This window comes from Taurulus bubalis, assembly GCF_910589615.1.
Source record: "Taurulus bubalis genome assembly, chromosome: 3".
Lineage (NCBI taxonomy): Eukaryota > Metazoa > Chordata > Actinopteri > Perciformes > Cottidae > Taurulus > Taurulus bubalis.
Genome location: NC_136591.1, coordinates 22,621,625 through 22,639,785, shown reverse-complemented (window position 1 = coordinate 22,639,785; position 18,161 = coordinate 22,621,625). Strand labels below are relative to the sequence as shown.

At 40.6% G+C, this 18,161-nt stretch overlaps 2 protein-coding genes across 2 annotated transcripts in view; one reads left to right on the top strand and one right to left on the bottom strand.

Moving 5' to 3' along the window:
• Window positions 1–1,213: 1,213 nt before the first annotated feature.
• Window positions 1,214–4,723, top strand: LOC306734180 (protein LEG1 homolog; the record flags this gene model as incomplete). The annotated part of the gene is made up of 8 exons (XM_079215517.1): window positions 1,214–1,511; window positions 1,778–1,864; window positions 2,003–2,076; window positions 3,054–3,158; window positions 3,322–3,440; window positions 4,093–4,234; window positions 4,342–4,438; window positions 4,561–4,723. 8 exons carry the CDS (start codon window positions 1,214–1,216, stop codon window positions 4,710–4,712), a joined length of 1,074 nt encoding a protein of 357 aa, XP_079071643.1. The 3' UTR covers window positions 4,713–4,723.
• A 4,595-nt stretch (window positions 4,724–9,318) lies between these two features.
• The window catches only part of dpf3 (double PHD fingers 3), a 19,563-nt gene continuing 10,720 nt past the window's right edge, over window positions 9,319–18,161 (bottom strand). Inside the window, exons 4-12 of the mRNA XM_079215333.1 lie at window positions 16,708–16,841; window positions 16,410–16,505; window positions 16,049–16,121; window positions 15,527–15,568; window positions 14,300–14,437; window positions 13,992–14,120; window positions 10,747–10,859; window positions 9,588–9,669; window positions 9,319–9,422 (exon numbers count right to left, since the gene is read on the bottom strand). Coding sequence (XP_079071459.1) covers window positions 9,355–9,422; window positions 9,588–9,669; window positions 10,747–10,859; window positions 13,992–14,120; window positions 14,300–14,437; window positions 15,527–15,568; window positions 16,049–16,121; window positions 16,410–16,505; window positions 16,708–16,841 — 875 coding nt within the window. The 3' untranslated portion in view covers window positions 9,319–9,354. The remainder of the gene's footprint in view (window positions 9,423–9,587; window positions 9,670–10,746; window positions 10,860–13,991; window positions 14,121–14,299; window positions 14,438–15,526; window positions 15,569–16,048; window positions 16,122–16,409; window positions 16,506–16,707; window positions 16,842–18,161) is intronic.

Here is an 18,161-nt window from a genome sequence, read left to right as displayed (position 1 = left end):
TTTGCAATTATGTTAGCACAGTTTAAAACAGGTATGCTGGTGAGAGAAGCTATAAAACTGGCCTTCCTTTGAGCTAGTTAACTATCTGGAGCATCACAAAGCCATATCTGAGACTGGCCAATAAAAAGAAAAGATTGATATGGGCAAAAGAACACAGACATTGGACAGAAGAAGATTGGAAAAAAGTGTTATGGACAGACAAATCAAAGTTTGAGGTGTTTGGATCACACAGAAGTACATTTGTGAGACGCAGAACAGGTGAAAAGATGCTGGAAGAGTGCCTGACGCCATCTGTCAAGCATGGTGGAGGTAATGTGATGGTCTGGGGCTGCTTTGGTGCTGGTAAAGTGGGAGTAGGGTAAAAGGGATTTTAAACAAGGAAGGCTATCACTCCATTTTGCAACGCCATGCCATACCCTGTGGACAGCGCTTGATTGGAGCCAATTTCCTCCTACAACGGGACAATGACCCAAAGCACACCTCCAAATTATGCAAGAACTATTTAGGGAAGAAGCAGGCAGCTGGTATGCTGTCTGTAATGGAGTGGCCAGCGCAGTCACCAGATCTCAACCCCATTGAGCTGTTGTGGGAGCAGCTTGACCGTATGGTATCCAAGAAGTGCCCATCAAGCCAATCCAACTTGTGGGAGATGCTTCAGGAAGCGTGGGGTGAAATTTCTACAGATTACCTCAACAAATTAACAGCTAGAGTGCCAAAGGTCTGCAATGCTGTAATTGCTGCAAATGGAGCATTCTTTGACAAAAGCAAAGTTTGTAGTTTAACAAAATTAACAAAATCCTTATTTCTAACCTTGTCAATGTCTTGACTATATTTTCTATTCATTTTGCAACTCATTTGATAAATAAAAGTGTGAGTTTTCATGGAAAACACAAAATTGTCTGGGTGACCCCAAACTTTTGAATGGTATATATATATATATATATGGTATATGTATGATATATATATATATATATATATATATATATATATAGATGTATATAGATGTATATATGCCTGTATGAGAGAGACACGTACTGTTTTTGTGTATTTTGTGTATTTTGTTAGTATTGATCTCTGTCTGTGCACATGCCATATCTTATCTGTCAGTCAATGAGAGTCCACTGTGGGTCAGAACATTTGAACAGGGTATATAAGCCTTGTCTTCATGCCTTGAGCGTCAGTCTGCTGAGAAGACCTTCCCATCTCCTCAGTCATGCTGCGCCCCACCGTCCTCAGCCTGCTCCTGGCGTGCGCCGTGTCTCTCGGCAGCGCAGCCGTCATCCTAGAGAATGGCATGCCCATCCTGTGGGCTCAAACGGCCAGCCAAGTGACCGACCTTCCGTCTCAGAACAGCGTTCTGACCCCCGACCCCTGGAACTTCCTTCACCGCATGAGTCTTTACCGGCTGATGATCGCTGCCACAGACCCATTCCTGGGCTCCATGGGGACAAATGCCACTGACAGTCCAATTTGGGGACTGCCACTGCAGTTAGGATGGATGCTAACATCAGGTAAATTGGGGAAAACATTTTGTTGGAAAAATTATTTCATAGTTTGTTTCCCTTTCCAAAATGAGAGTTGGTGCAAAAGTGGATAGTGGATCATTGAGGAGCAGTAATATGAAAATAAAACTAATGACAATTACTTCTCATCTATTTATTGAATAAATAACCAACTTTTACTGTGGGTCCTAAACTAAGTGAACGTAGCAACACGGCACCAGCAATCAAACTAGACACAAACTGATGGTGTTATGTACAATGTGGTGTTTCTTTAGGGCGTCTCGCTGACCCAACTGGCGCTACAACCTGCGGAAAGCAAACAGGAGATACTAAGTGCATTTCTCCTCAGAGCTGGTGGGGCTGTAAGTATGACACACACACACACACACACACGCACACACACACATATATATATATATATATATATATATATATATATATATATATATATATATATATATATATATATAAAACACTGACAAAACCACTTCTTTCTCCAGGTGTGAACTACTTTGCCTCTGCACTACCCTTCATGTCCGCTGCACAGCAGGGCTTGATGGGAGCAGGAGTTGAGGTATGTGTGCTGCTGGACATCTCAAACTGAAAGTATGACAGTAGTGAACAACACTAAGTCTACAGCTAAATTAGCTCCAGGCTCGGGATGTGGCTCGTGGGGTAGAGTGGTCAGGCCGGTTTGATCCCTGACCTCGAGCGAGACACTGAACCCTAAGTAGTGTCGCTGTTATCTCTGTAAAACAACAATTCACCGCATAGTCTAGATTAGTTTTAACATAGCGTGTAATATTATAGTGTGTAAAAAGTATTATGACAAAAAATAGGTTTTAGTTCAACACTTGGAGGTCTACACAGGATCTTTCAACACCACGCTTCACATTCATTGTCTATGGAAGCAGCCGTGCAATGCATTCTGGTCTTTCTAGAGACGAACCATCACATTGGCAGCTCCTACTTTACATGAAGTTGAGGTCTAGGCATCTTTAAGCAAATTAGGGGCCTCGAGCACAACTCGCTGCCTCTGGAAACGTCTGAAAAACTTTACGACGAACCATTTGTTGATGAAATGAAGATAGATATAACAGCTTGGCTAATATCTCACCCCAAATGTCATCAGACACACAGTTCAGTGAACTAGTTATGTAATATAAGAGAAAAAAATGTAACAATATGTGAAAATGTCCTTTTAAATTGGGCTGTGTCTGTCACATGGTGCTACCTCCTCACATTAAGGACTAAACTGAGCACGTGCAGAGTGAATCAGGTGATTCGTGAGTGGAGAAATTGAAAGTGTGTGACCACTATCCCATGTTACAACCACCCCCGGCCTCCCTTACTCAGGCACAGCAGTGCTTTGAGCTAAATGCTAGCATCAACATGTAGCCATGGCTCAAAAAACAATAAAAGACACTCTTTTATTAAATAACATTTTATAACATATTGTGGAGTGTTGTTGTTTCAATTCCCTCACACAATGTGAAGCCTGCCAACAGTTCTGGTTTTAATGATGATGAGGATTGATGTTGACTCTATTAGGTTCAGATGCAGGTCCCTGAAGGTGTAACGGACTATTGCACAACATATGCCACCTGTGCAGTTACCTACCCTGACGTCATGTCTAAATGGGATGCCTTCTTCCAGGTACCACAGAGAACACACACAAACAGATGCACGTTAATGTTTTTTTGATAGAAATCGATACACCAGTGGACACAAAGATTAATAATACTTTCTTCTGCACTTTATGGAGGTGCAATACTAAACCGCTGGAGGTATCGCCTTAATTCTGTGTGTGTGTTTAAAGGGTCTCAAGGCTGCGAGTGAGTCTCCTCTCCCTGAAAATGAGAAGAAAGACTCTCTCCTCGGGCTCTACTGGGAGGCCCAAATGGCTTCATCGTATGCCTCTTCTGCATGCAGCGCCAGGTAATCTATCTATCTATCTATCTATCTATCTATCTATCTATCTATCTATCTATCTATCTATCTATCTATCTATCTATCTATCTATCTATCTATCTATCTATCTATCTATCTATCTATCTGTCTGTCTGTCTGTCTGTCTGTCTGTCTGAATCAGCTAATCAGAATCAGCTTTAATGGCCAAGTATTAGAAAAACAAGAAAAAGGAATCTGAATCCATGTTTTTCCATTGCTCTCAACAAAGTTCACTGCATTCTCACAATCGTCTAACTGTTGCTTTATATGTATCATCTCTATCATATGGATTGTTGTAATTGTCTTATATAGTTTATTCACATGACGACTACACTTCTGCCTAGGGACTACACTAGATAGATAGATAGATAGATAGATAGATAGATAGATAGATAGATAGATAGATAGATAGATAGATAGATAGATAGATAGATAGATAGTAAGGTACATTGTACTATTGTATTAGGAACGGCTCTTTCTACGCACCCCCACCCCACAGGCCTCCAGTCAACCACTCACTGTCTGTATTTTGCCCCCGCACCGCTGTCATGATGTAGTGTGGTATCATGTTCTTAATGTAACTCTCTGCAACAATTCATATAAGCTCCCTATCCCTCTCTTGTTCTCTCGTCTCCTCCAGGCAGAGCCACTACTCCGCTGCAGAGGTGTCATTTTCTAAGAACTGGCAGAACTCGGCCGAGTACGTCGCTGCGGCACATTTCCATTCTAATTTGGAAAATTCTGCAATGTTCATAACCCCTCTCCCAAGTCGTATTTTACAGGTGCGTAACCACAACTGCGTCTATCCATTCCTTTAATTTAGTTTAGTTTTTTTACAACCTGCGCACTTATCCCACTCTTGTTGTTTCTGTCATTCCTGTACATCTAGGATGGTGACAGTGCACCTAACATAGCCGATCTGAGTGAGGCGGAGAACCACACACTGTACATCTTCTCCTGGATCAACAGCATCAACTCTTTACTGGGTAGGACACACACACACACACACACACACACACACACACACACACACACACACACACACACACACACAAATATTATTATCAAGGCTTTTTGAACTCTTGGTGATAAGCATGTCCTCTACTAGGTGGCACAGTGGTGCGTATGTGGAAAAGTGCCATGTGCTCAGTGAGCACAAGAGAGAAAGGCAGAGATATGCTGGGGCAGCTTCTACTGAATCCCGGATTCGCCACAAGCACCTTCCTGTCCATCATCGGTGAAATGACTCGGGGCTGCTAAAACAAACACACGCTCACCGACGCAGAGATATAAGTTAAAGACAAACATGAAATAATAATTTTGACTTGACTTGACTTTTTCAACATTACTTTTGCATTTCGGTTTAAAGCAAGTAGTCTTCTGTCTGTCTTTGTTCTTTATTGTTCAATAAATCATGAAAAATCTATAATAATCCTGTCATTATTTTTTATAATTGTATTATTGCACTTTCATCAATAATAGTACAAAAAAATGGCAAAGACGAGACACAGTTAGGTTCCTAAACTCTGGTTTGAAGATGCACAGTAAAGTTTGTTTGTGCAGAACATGTTGATTCTTACAACTGCAATCAACGAGGGTTTTATATATTTTGTCTTTTATTTTGTCTTATTTTGGGGCAGTTGCCAATGGGGGAGTACTAAATACACATTTACTCAATGCTGTTCACGCTTTGGGTACTTTTACTTTATATAAGTATGACTATTGTCTTCTATTTGATAATTCTACTCCACAAAATGACATATAAATATATGACACTATATTCTTCTGACAGCTGTTGTTACTTTGTAGATTTAAATTCTACCTACAAAATAAGTTATAAGTTCCTCAAATATGATACATTGTAATAAACTAGCCGTGTGTAAAGAACTACATCATTAATGTGTTCCTTGCATATTTTGGATCAGTAATAATCCAATTATACGAGTTATATAACATAGATATTTGGAGCGGGTCCATCCAGTGCTTTACTCTATAGTCCAACGGCGCCCTCTTGTGGTAACACAATATAAATGCTAACATACCATGCAATGGGCAAAGCACAAACCATTTCCAGTACTGTAATGACGAGGATAATTGAAATGACACATACAATAAATTAACAGTCTTTGTAAAATGTATTTACAAAATCTAGGAGGATTTGGACACATTACATTACACTAATGTTCAGCCCCCAAAATTCTTCATCAGGAGCTCTTCGTCACTCTCCATGTCCTCGTACTCCCATGAATCGATACCAAAGCCACTGATGTGAAATATCAAAACACCCTGCACAGCCTGGCCTTACAATAGCATATAAATCCATTTTACATGTTTATAAATCAATAATAACCATAGATATTAACATAAATATGACTTGAGAGGACTCAAAAGTGACTCGAGAGAGCTCCCCAAGTTGTGGAAATATAATTTTTTATTGATGCCATATGATTAGCACACCTTTCTGGAAAGCTATAGAATCCACCAATATTAAATCCCTTGTCATATAAAGCCTCAGCAAGATATCAATCACATTGCATTTTTTTCCAGCCAAAAAAATGAAATATGACTTTCTTATGGACGAAACAATATTCCACACGGCCTTGCTTGGTATGTTTTGGTGCATATGTTGGGGAATCAGCGGCGTCTAAGGTCCAGGAAGAAGGTTAGGGCATTTTGTCTCTCAGCGGATCTAAAACTACAGTTCACGAAATGTGTATTGTGTATGAATTACTAAAAATATTTAACTTCACTTAATCTAGTAAGTCAAAACTTTATAGAGATAATGTTAACATATAGTGCTATTTTATAGTAGAAAAAAAAAGCGATGATATACATCATTTGAATGAGGAAATTCATCCTGGAATTTATTTTGTATTTTTCCTTTCCTGTGTTCTATCATCAACCAATAAAGCAGTAACACATATACTGCTATATTAACCTATTAACTAGTCTCACAGATGTTTTCTGTATATTATACATTTTGAAATTATTCAAATAGCCCTTGTGGTTGAGGAGATATTCTGTATTTAGTGTGGGTATAACCATTCGGAATTTTTGCAAAAAATGTCTGGGGCTCAACTGGGGTTAAAAAGGTTATTAATACTGCAAAATAAATCCACACGCTTGTTACCTCTTGTTAATAGAGAACTACGTCCATTTTCTAATGTAATTCATATGATCTAACTGTCCAAACATATTAGTTAACATGAACAACTCTCTTCCAATGTACAATGTTTCATACTAGATTTCTTAAGTGTTTTAGGTTCATTCTGTATCTCTGGCGAGATCATCCAGAGAGAGACCATGCCAGAAGAGCAAAGAGGCAGTCACATTTTTGGGTGACTTATCTGTTCATTACTCTATAATGGATATATCAGATGCAGCCATCTTGGCAAGAGCCATATAAACACTCAATATCTATTTTCAAATTGAACACACAGCATGAGGGTTTCCTGGTAATGGATTGTTGAAAGGGAAGAGAAGCAGGAATATATTTCTGTGAATATATTTTAGAGGCAAAATGTTCATATAGATTTCATGAAGAGAATCAAGACTAATGAAAAAAAAATCTTTATTTCAACACAAAAACACAACATTTACTTTAACAAAATACAACACGCATGTTAAATCACTGAAGGTGATGGCATCAAATAAGAAGGACATCCAAGACATTTTTAAAAAGGAAGACACAAAGGATCATTACACCCGCCATGGAACGACACAATAAAACCCTCTTCATATTATTAACATCATGTACTGTATCTACACTAGCTCATGATTGTCTGTGGAAAAGTAATATCAAATACAAACTCACAAAAAAAAATTACAAAATACAAATGCAGATTGTGATATCCTGTGAAGGCCGGCACACTATGTGTACTTTAAGAGCTTTTTATGTTAGTTTTGAGCTTATTCTTGATGGTTCTTCCTTTTCATGAACGTTAGATTAGTGCTACCAAATGTGTTCTGTCAACAAAAACAGAAATTACATGGGATGGGGATGGGGCTTCGAATTATTCATGTTGTGATGGAACATATCGTCCTTTCTCATGTTGCAATACGAATTAAGAATTTCCAGAATATATTCTGGTTGCACTGTAACTGCATAACAAAAATAAAAACTGTAATGAAGTCTCATATAACCTGTTAACTTCCAGACAGGACTCATCACTGCTTACTCAAAATAGTTTTCAATCAAGGGTTGATTCTACACATTTCTCTGGTTAATCAACAGCAGTGGTTCCCAAACTGTGGAGTGAAGCCCTCTAGAGGAGCGCAGAGGTATTGCAAGGCCCACAGACTACTCATGGGTGAAATTAACAACCACAAACGGCAAATAAACCGTATTCACCAGCAGATTGTTTTTGAAATGTCAAACAGAGGTGTAACTAATACAGGTATTGGTGGATTCATTGAAAATCATTTTTCGAATCATGGCAGACTGACCAGTTGGGGATTTTTTCCACATGTTGAAGCATTGTAGCTATGTGGGACGGAGGTCTGAGGTCAGTACCTTTATTTAAAAAAAAATTAAAACACACACAAGTTAGATAAGGAATATATAAAACTGCAAACAGCTAACTTGTTACCTCTACAGCTGTACTCTAGAGTTATACAACATCAGGTTATCCTTGTGTGTGTAAAGAAATTTAGAGAAAATCCTATTCACATTTTTATGTTGAACACCAGAACATAAAGGGAAAATTCTAGAAAATGCAATTTGTGTTCATATGTTATTTAAATATATCTAATCTCCTTTTGTTAATAGTTTCCTCGGTATTGTTACCCGTTAATAATAATTCAATCAATTTATGTGTTTGGGTGAGGAACCAGTATTTTTTATTTATTTTATTTGGCTTCCACAAAGAGGACATGACACAAAACGTTTGGGAACCACTGATTTACAGTAACAATGATCTCCTTGACAGTAAAATTGGACCAATAAATAAATAATAACATTTTGTAACATGTGTTATTATTTTTGTGTGTAAAGTGTCACATTGAGCACCGTGCTATCCGAGTGACAGCGAGGATACAAAAGACAGACATGGATTAGAAACGTCGCCGACGCTCTACAAACAAAAGATTGATAGCCGAGGCGGTTCTATCACCCCGCTTCCTCTTTGTGCGGGATATAAATTTCCCCGAGCTCCACAAAAAAAAAAAACTGTGATAGATGGCGTAACTAACACTGAGTCTGTCCAGATATGAAGAAGGAATGTCACCGTAAAGTTTAAACCCAGGACAGGAGAGTCGAGCTGGAAGGAAGAATTTAAACAAACATTAGTCAAACCCACGAGGGGAAGCAAGTGAAACAGCTTCAGCAGAAAGTGTGCGACAAACGGCTTCAAATTAATTAAAATCAGGAGGGGGCGGGGGGGACACATCCACGATTGGTTTATAATGAGCATGTCTTTCAACATACACATGTACTACACAGTATTGGCCATTATCAATCTTGCTTTGACTTCTTGTCGCCTGCCGAGTGGTGAGGTAGAGAGAGATGACGGAACGCTGGCAGGCCTGCCGGGAGCCGACTTATGGTCGAGGCCGCGTGTTGACGCCGTTCGGAGTGTTGCTCGGCTACACGAGAGGTCAAAGATCGCTGCGCCTCAAACAGGAAACCGCCCTGAGCCTGCTAATGCACTGGAGTGTGAGTGTGTGTGTGTGCGTGTGTGTGTGTGTGTGTGTGAGAGAGTGTATCTGTGTGAGTTTGATTCTATCTGCGAGAACGTGTTCGCTAATGTGTCGGGTACGTCAAACAGTTAATGTATAGGTACATATACATATATATATATATATATATATATATATATATATATATATATATATATATATATATATATATATATATATATATGTGTGTTTTGTGTGTGTGTGTTGAAAAGAATGTCCAAGGAAGTTAAGCCTCTCCGTAGGCGGAGGCCTTGTCCTTCAACAGGTCCAGACACACGTGACAGCTCCAGCTCCCTGCAGACAAAGAGAGGGAGAAAGAGAGGCTGAAATCGGTGTCCTTCTCGCCGTTTTTTTCCATATATAGCCGTAGCTTGACGACGCTCTCAAATACACAGCACATGACATACATGGTATCAACACGTTGATGTATTATAAATCCCATGAGAGTGGCGGTTGTACCTTCTGGAGGCTTGGTCATTGGAGGCTTCAGGCAGTACATGTGGTATCCTCTGTCACAATCATCGCAGAACAGCAGCTGGTCCTGCATCATCAAAAAAACATCAACAGCTTAAATATATATATATATATGGGGCAGAAAAACTAAACATGAATCCTGCCTGGAAAAGGATGTAAATGTTGGAGTAAGTAAATTGCTGTTTCAAATACTGCTATAAATGTGACCCACATTTGGTTGCAGCATTTATCAGCTTTAAAAGATGTCTGGTAAATCGTACTGTGAGCCTTAAAATTATCTTGAGACAGCCTCAAAGAGAAGTCTTCTGTCAAAAGCCTGCTGGGTAACATGCAATCTTATTATATAATACACCTTTGCCGCAATGTCTGCTGTGGTGGGTATTTGTTACCTTCACGTTGAAGTCCTCTTTTATAAAGTGTTCACATGATCATTGTCTTTTTTATGCATTCTTATCTTGTACATCCCTTGTAGATTTGTATGAAATGGTGCTACGCATATAAATGTAAATCCCATGAATTTATGATGATTTACATCTTTTATCCAAGAGTAAAACGTGCATTTGTTTAACATCTTATACAACACATCATTAAAAACTAAATAAAAAATAATTAATTGTATTAGTTTTATTGTATAGCTTTTAGGATGATTTAAAAAATGTTGTGTAAAGTGTCATTGAGTACCATGAAAAGGGCTATATCAATGAAATGCATTAATAATAATAATAATAATAAATAAATAAAAACAAATAATAATAATAAATAAATAAATAATTTAATCTCATAATTTCGACTTTATTATCTCATAACTATGACTTTTTTAATCTCTTTTTTGTTTTGTTTTTGTTGCGGAAATGGGCTTCCATATATTTACATCTTTTATCCAAAAGAGTGAAACGTGCATTTTTTTTAATACATCTTTTACTACACATCATTCAAAAACGAAATAAATAAATAAATCCCATCGAGGGTGACTTGTCGCATATAATATCTGTTCGGGAAGTGTGTATTGCCTTTGACAGGCTGAGTGTTGACAGGGGAAAGGTCACATCATTAAAAAGGAAAGCAAGTCAGATTTTGTGCGCTCAAAAGGGAGAAACGGCCACAGAGGAGGACACAAGGCATCCCTCTCCTACATTATACATACATCGTTCTCTGAGGTGCCACAGAGGCTGCAAGACTTGCACTCTATGCACTGCCACTGGTACGTCCGCACTGCTTGCATCATGTTATCAGTGAACTGCAGACATGTGGGGTGACCTGCAGAGGGACAGTGAGGGCAAGGCGAGAAAAAAGGCAGGAGGGAAGGAAGGAAGGAAAGAAGGAAAGGGGGTGACAGAGTGGATTGCCAGAAGGGTTTACAAAACAATGTCAGTGGCGATTTCTTTGTGATAGCTGAGAGACACATTGCAAGAGCTTTGAATTGGAGCCGACAGCAAACAAAGATGGACACGCATCTGGACATATTTAAATAATCCATAAAGAGCCGTATCTGAATGTGAAAAAAAAGATTGCAAAAACTAAATGCTCTGCTGCTTTCTTACTGCTGTAGCTTTGAACTGGTCATCTTGGGAGTAACACAAAAAAATAAAAAAAGATTGAAAAGTAATTTAGACAACATTATCTTTCCGTTCAAAATAAGATTGCTGTGTCTTTATAGGAGCCAGCAGTAAGTGTTAACTTTGTCTGTAATTGCACCCCATGGTGTTGACAGTCCGTACAGCTGCATGAAATGTGGCATCGAAAGCAATCAAGTGATTATATGTCTGGAGAACAGAACACAAGCCGTGATGTGTGCACAAGGAAAACACAGCCAAGCAGTATTTCACCATCCTCCCAAAAGATCTACAGCTGTGACGACTCAAAAAGAACCAGATTTGGTTGCATGTAAAACCTAAAAAATGTAATAGCGAGCATTTTGCAGCTACTGTCGAAATTGTCGATGTCTTTTGTGGCCTCCCCACAGCGCCAGGGTGCCGTCAGCCTCCCGTGCACACGGTTATCTGCGGGGCCTTGGTATCAATGGGGTATCAATGAGCCATAATGAAGGATTTACATCTGGACTGGGAAAGCAGCCAGAAACATCGGAAACATTCCTCAAGCCCACGATGAGGTGAATAAAGACAAACGTGATCGGAGTGAAATTCAAACGCAGAAAGGTTTTCGGCTGCTGCCTGCCTCCTGAATTTAAACTGAGGATTTACATTTGGGTCTAAATAAGCTGGGGCTGTTTAAAAGATGGCCCATCGACTTAAATGGATACCACACAATGAGCCTGTAGAAAAATGCATTTCTACACGACGTCTACGAATAAAAGAAAAAAGATCTTGTCCGTAAAGACAGAGGAGCAATGGAGTGCCGATTGGCTCTTACCTCTCGGCTACCTGTCCTCTTTAGCCAATGGAGGGACTCAAGAGTCTATGTTCCTCCCTCCCCCATACCACATTAGCGGCCAATGTAAAGTAATGTATTCCTCTCTATCTCTGGTTCACCGTGTCTGCTATTAAGCTTTTCAGTCCAGATTTAATTAGGATGTAGCTCTGGAGATTAGTTTGTGATCTTGATTATCTTATGCAAGCAACTGTGAGGAGGATTATCGTTGGTTTACGGAAAATTGAAAAATCCATCTGAAAAAGATTCATCCAGCGAAGGCAACATTTCACCCACAAAAAGATGGCTTCAAATGTTTTTTGGAAGGAATATACTTCACACTTCACAAAAACAGTTCATACAATCGAGTTCCCTCGATGAAAAAATGTCGGAAACTCGGTTTTATCGTCACGAGGTCCAGGTAGTCAGGAGGTCCCGCCATCAGCTGTGATCTACAGCATCATCATTGTCTGAAAACATAATGTCTTCCAGCTCGGCATCCTCGGCAAGCCGTGAAACGTGGAGGCCTCGCTGTCTGACGTGCTGCCAAACAATGCCTCTAGAGCACCCGGCTTCCTCCCATGCTTCTTCCCTCTTCCTCTTCCAGCTACCATGAAAACATCAGCGTCAGAGCAACACACACAAGGCCACACACTCTCGCAGCTGTTCAAACGACGTCTACCGTGGCAAGAAAACATCTCACTTGTTGAAATGAATGCTCTCCTACTACAGAAGACTTCTGAGCTGATTCGAAAAATAAAAATGTTTTATTGAGATATCCAGCTGAGGCGGCTTTGGCTAGTGTGGAGAAGAAGAAAAAAAAATGGGGGCTGAGGAGGGAAAGAAACAAAAACTGCAGCCAAAAGTGCCACGAGGTAATGTGTGAATGCGGCGCAACAAAAGAGTGAATGCATGTCATCTAAAGGCAGACGTCCGTACTGACGGGTGAGGTGGACATGCAGGATGGAAGCAAGCAGCGGAGCCTTGGAATCAATATTATCTTTTGGGAGGGAATTTGCGAAACGTTGCAGCAATTTGCTCTCACTTCTGACGGTCTAGAGGACTCATTGACAACCCATTGAAAAAGACACCGCGGCAACATGAAAGCTCAATTCCTATCATCAGATCTACATCACCAGATAAAGACACAAGTTGATTTTAACAAAGATGACATGGAAAATGTCACTAAAATGAACGTGAATGTAAAGTTTCTAATAATAGTACAAGTTTATTGACGTCCAAAAGATATTACAAAGATATTCTGTAATTAATAATCTGATCCAGAGTTTTAAACTGTACAATGTTTGTGGTTATTAAGGAAGCACCGATACAAAAATTAAACATCACAAGGAAGCGAGGAACAGACACGAAACAAGATTGTGGATAAAAAGGGAAGTAAAGGGAAACAAAATGAGATGTGTAGTAGGCACAAATTATAGTATGAGGCTGACAAACAAACTAATTTCTCAAAAATCGCAATGACTTCCAAAAGAAAGATTTTGAGATTTTGGGAAATATGCTCATTTGTTTCAATCAAATTCTTATTTCCGCACATTAAATATGAAGCCACAGCCAGGAGGCCGTTAGCTTAGCTTTAAGACCGGAGAAAAACCTCCACTGCACCTGGCCAAAAATAGTCCAGTACCTAATCTCCTGTGAAACCACAACTTTTACAGGTTTTAAACAGAATGAATATTAGTGTTGTCAGGCGGACTTTGCTGCCGTTTCCCCACGTTTCCAGTCATTATGCTAAGCTAAGCTAACAGTCTCCTTGCTGATCTCACTTTTGGCGGGAAAGTGAATAAATGCATTTCTCACACTATTGCCTTCATGAAGAGTGAGATTAGTAAGAGTGACTTTTCTTTCTGTCCTATTGAAATCACTCACATAGTGTTCTGTAAAAATCAACTCATTTGATCGGAAGGAAGAAAACCACTCATGCTCCACATCTAATGTGGACGTCAACAAAGAACCTGAAGCGTTGATGGAAATACTGCATATTGATGGAGACCGTAGACTCACCGGAGCGTCCACAGTCTGAGCAGGACACCAGCTCCTCGGCCTGGCCCGTCTTCCTGTTGGAGTCCTGGTCTCCCAGGCAGAAGTCACAGTAGTCGTTGGGGATGATGGAGCCATCCGCAGCCTTCTGAGCTGTTGGCACGTAAACAGAAGGACCCGTGAGCTTGCCGCGCATTGTCCGACAGCCTGAGGTCGCCTGGTCTACCGTGCACTGTGATTTGGGTGAATTGACTGTGTACACTAGGGAGTCTCTGCACTCACTGAAACCGTGTGACGCGCGCTATGGAATCAAATGCTAGCCGGCAGCTTACGTTTGTGGTTGTCTGGGCAAAATGGAGGAGACGGGGCCATCTCTGTTTCCTTCTCCTCCTCGCCTTCCTCTTCCGCCAGGTGAGTGTGGGTGTAGTGGTAGCTTAGGCCGGGCCGGTTCTTGTAGCGCTTACCACAGACTACAGATAAAACATCAAAAGGTCCATTAGAAACACGTAACGCCTCGTGCTGTGGGGGAGTCGAGTCTGCTCAAAAGCATATGAGCTTTGTCTGTCTTAATTGGTCTTAATTGGATTATTACATATTTTATACTAACTTTTACAGTAACTTTATGTCAATAAAAATGGGGTGTAAGCATTAGTTTAAGACAGAATTGTTGAGAGAATATATTATTGCTGCTGAGACAGTGAGCGAGGAGCTTTATCTATATTTAGACATATTCAATGCCAAGGAATTGGTTTCATTCGTTAAATAAGTTGAAACGTAGCTTAATCAAGGCAGGATCAAATCAGGCATTTATTTGAAAATGATTTATTATAAGATGTATTTCACATGGACGTCTAGTGAAAGGACTAATACACATATGGGGATAGGACACAACAGATATTAAACCAGCACAAGCTAGCTGTATCTAATATATATATAAACAGGATTTGGAAGCATGTATGCGCTCATGAAGGAAACTATAACCTATAATGTAATATTGTAGTAGCTCTATGGGTCATTGTAGAATTTAATGAACATGTTAGAGCTGTAGCCATCATAGAAGTTTCTTAGTCTATTCAAGCTGCTTTTCTTGCAAGACCCAATTGTGCAGTCCTTTCACCCCCCCAGAAAGCTTCAAACCCCACAGTTTAAAAAAATGAATGTGTATGAAACATATTAAGAAAGTCCACCCAGTGTGAACACTTCTACAATGGCTACATCTGTGGATCACATCACAGCTAGTGCGGCCTTAAAAAAAAAACATGCATCCCTTCAGTGCAACATTAGTGGAGCTGCTGCTAAAACATCATTTGGTGCATTCCTTGCAAAAAAACAAGCGTTAAGGCCCGCGGTGTTAGTGTCATGCAATGCTGGCACTGAATTCAGGGAAATTGACTATCATACAGCATTTAAAGCGTTAGATATCTCTGAAGGGATTAGCATTCAGTCAGCCATTCCTGAACCAGATGCCCAGGAGCAAAAAAAGAAAGAAAAGCCAATCATATAAAAAAAGACAGTTCACGAAGCGCCTAAAAGGACAAGATGGCGACAGGTTCAGATACCTTCTTCAGCCTTTTTTGAGTTATGCTTTTGTTTGTATTTATCTGGAACAGAGAAGACACAAAAGCAAACAATAAAGAAAAGACAGCACAAGACACAAAATGAGGATGAGATTCATTTGTTTGGGGCTCAGTCAAGTCAGCGAAGGCTATCTCTCAGGGATTCTGTTCAAGTACGCAAGTGGCATGCCAGTCAGGTCTGGATTAACAGGGAACCCTTTCTTAGGACAGAAGAAGAGGGGGTGAGAGGGAGAGAGAGAGAGAGAGAGAGAGAGAGAGAGAGAGAGAGAGAGAGACTGCTGGATTTGTCCCCGTTTATATAAGCTACGATTTTAGAACAAGCATGTCGAGAGAGGTTTTATAAAAACGTCAACTTTGGTAACGCCAGATCGAAGGAGAAGAGAGTTTCTCCACTTCCGTGAGCTTTCAGGAAACGCTCTGAATTTAAGTAAACTAGCGTGTGAAGCAGAAACTAGTGGCAGAGATCACACGATGGACAAAGAATGAAGATTCCTTTTCTCTTACTGTCACAGACGTAAGGTTTGTCCTGGTCGTCAGCGTTAACGGGTTCTGTCCTCCTGCGACTGGATCCTCTGTTCTGAAAGGAAACGCAGCAGTCGTCTGATGTTTAAACCTCCAATGTATGAATGTTGAAATTTAATCGCAGAATACTTTCCATACATTTTGATATGTCTTTTAACTTGTCGCTACTTTATACATCAAAAACAAGGTATTTGGTGACAATTTATTACGAAATTGTTTTATTTAATTTTAGATGCTGTAATCACTTTTTAATTTAATAGATTTTGTATTGATGAGACTGTTACCATTTTCTTTCACACCACACGCACATGCACACATCGTATCTCATGTCTGTGACACTCACTTTTCCTCTGTTTCTGTTCTTTCTCTTTGGAGCATCCTGGTCAAAGTCTTCGTCATCATGGAGACCGTCCCCGTTTTCCTCCGCCTCCAGAACTCTCTACAGAACACACACACACACACACACACACACACACACACACACACACACACACACACACACACACACACACACACACACACAGTGGGAGGGTTAGGTCAAAGTAAAAAAAGAAATGCGGGAAGATTTGGGTTCATATTTTGGCAATAGATACACATTAAAGATGTGTGATACTGTATATACTGCACACACGGTAAAATACCTGTATTTCCAGCAACGTTTCCTCTTCCTTACAGATGTTGTTTTTTTTCTCCAGCAGGCTGTCCCCCCTCAGGAGGGCCTCCAGGGCTGTGGCCTCCCCAGGGGGCACCTCACGCTTGGGGGCCAGCTCGGCCTCTGAGGAGAGAAGAGAAAGAAAAGGCCTTTTAGATGACAGGTGTGTGTGCGTGTGTCTGAGCCAATGTCTTTACCAGTGCAATTTATTTTTACAGTTTGTCATCCTCACTGATAATTCACATTTGAAAATTGTTCTCTACCGACTGTCTGCAGGGCCTAAGGAGAGCAAATGTATCAGCATCAATGTGGACATTGTGTAAGTGCTGCCTCTGCATGTGAAGGCAGTTTTACTAACAGTGGCACAGGAAGAGAAGAGGAAATACTGAACCTAACTACTCTCTCTCTCTCTCTCTCTCTCTCTCTCTCTCTCTCTCTCTCTCTCTCTCTCTCTCTCTCTCTCTCTCTCTCTCTCTCTCTCTCTCTCTCTCTCTCTCTCTCTCTCTCATTTGCTCTTAGTCTTTCTTCCTCTCCCTTTATTCATTTTCATGGAGGTGAACTTGCTGCAGGATTCACTAGCTGCCCTCTTCTTTGAACTCTAACACCGGGATCAGAGTAGAATGAAAAGCAGGGATGTGATAGGAACGACGGGGAGTGTGTGAGATGTTCTTATTGAATACAAAGCTGCTGAATCTCTGGGTCTCCTCTTTCCCTCCTCCTCTTCCCCTTCCTCCTCTCATTTCTTTGTGTCCATTTGTGTACGTTGACTTGCTGGCACAGACAGGACATTCTCCCGCTCTGTATCCCCCACCACAGGCCACCCAACCCACCCCACATGCCCCCTCCTTCACCTCCGTTCTCTGCTGACACCCTCCCTCCTCTTCTACACTGCTTGCCCTCCTTCCCCTTTATAACCTCCTCACCCCTCCCCTGACTCATGGGACAAGACATGCTGGGGAGAATGTGGAGCTGAATGTTCTGCTCTGCCAGCTAAAAGCAAAGAAAAGCCATACACCCCCGACCCCATACGAACAAACCTCCACACATGCTCACATATCATATTGATCTGGATCCACTGCTGACCCGAAAGGGGCACGCCACCGATTTTACCCATGGAGGTCAGTTTACTCGTAGTACTCGGCCTCTGAAAGTGGCTGTAGAGTCTCTTTTATGGGGCAGGGAAAAAAGTATACCTCTTCTGGAGAACAATTGAGAAAAATAAAGCCTGATGATGTCATTATCTGGGTTTGGGCTTAAGACTGAAATCTCCAACAGAAAGCTGGCGATACACACTGGAGGTGTGGGATTTGAAAGAAGTGGACATTTATGGAGGCAGGGCTGTAGTCAAGTCCAAGTCGAGACCAAGTCTAAAGGCAGAGGAGACCAAGTCATAGCTTAGTCCAGAACAAAATTAGTCCTGTACAAGAACATAATAGATGATAG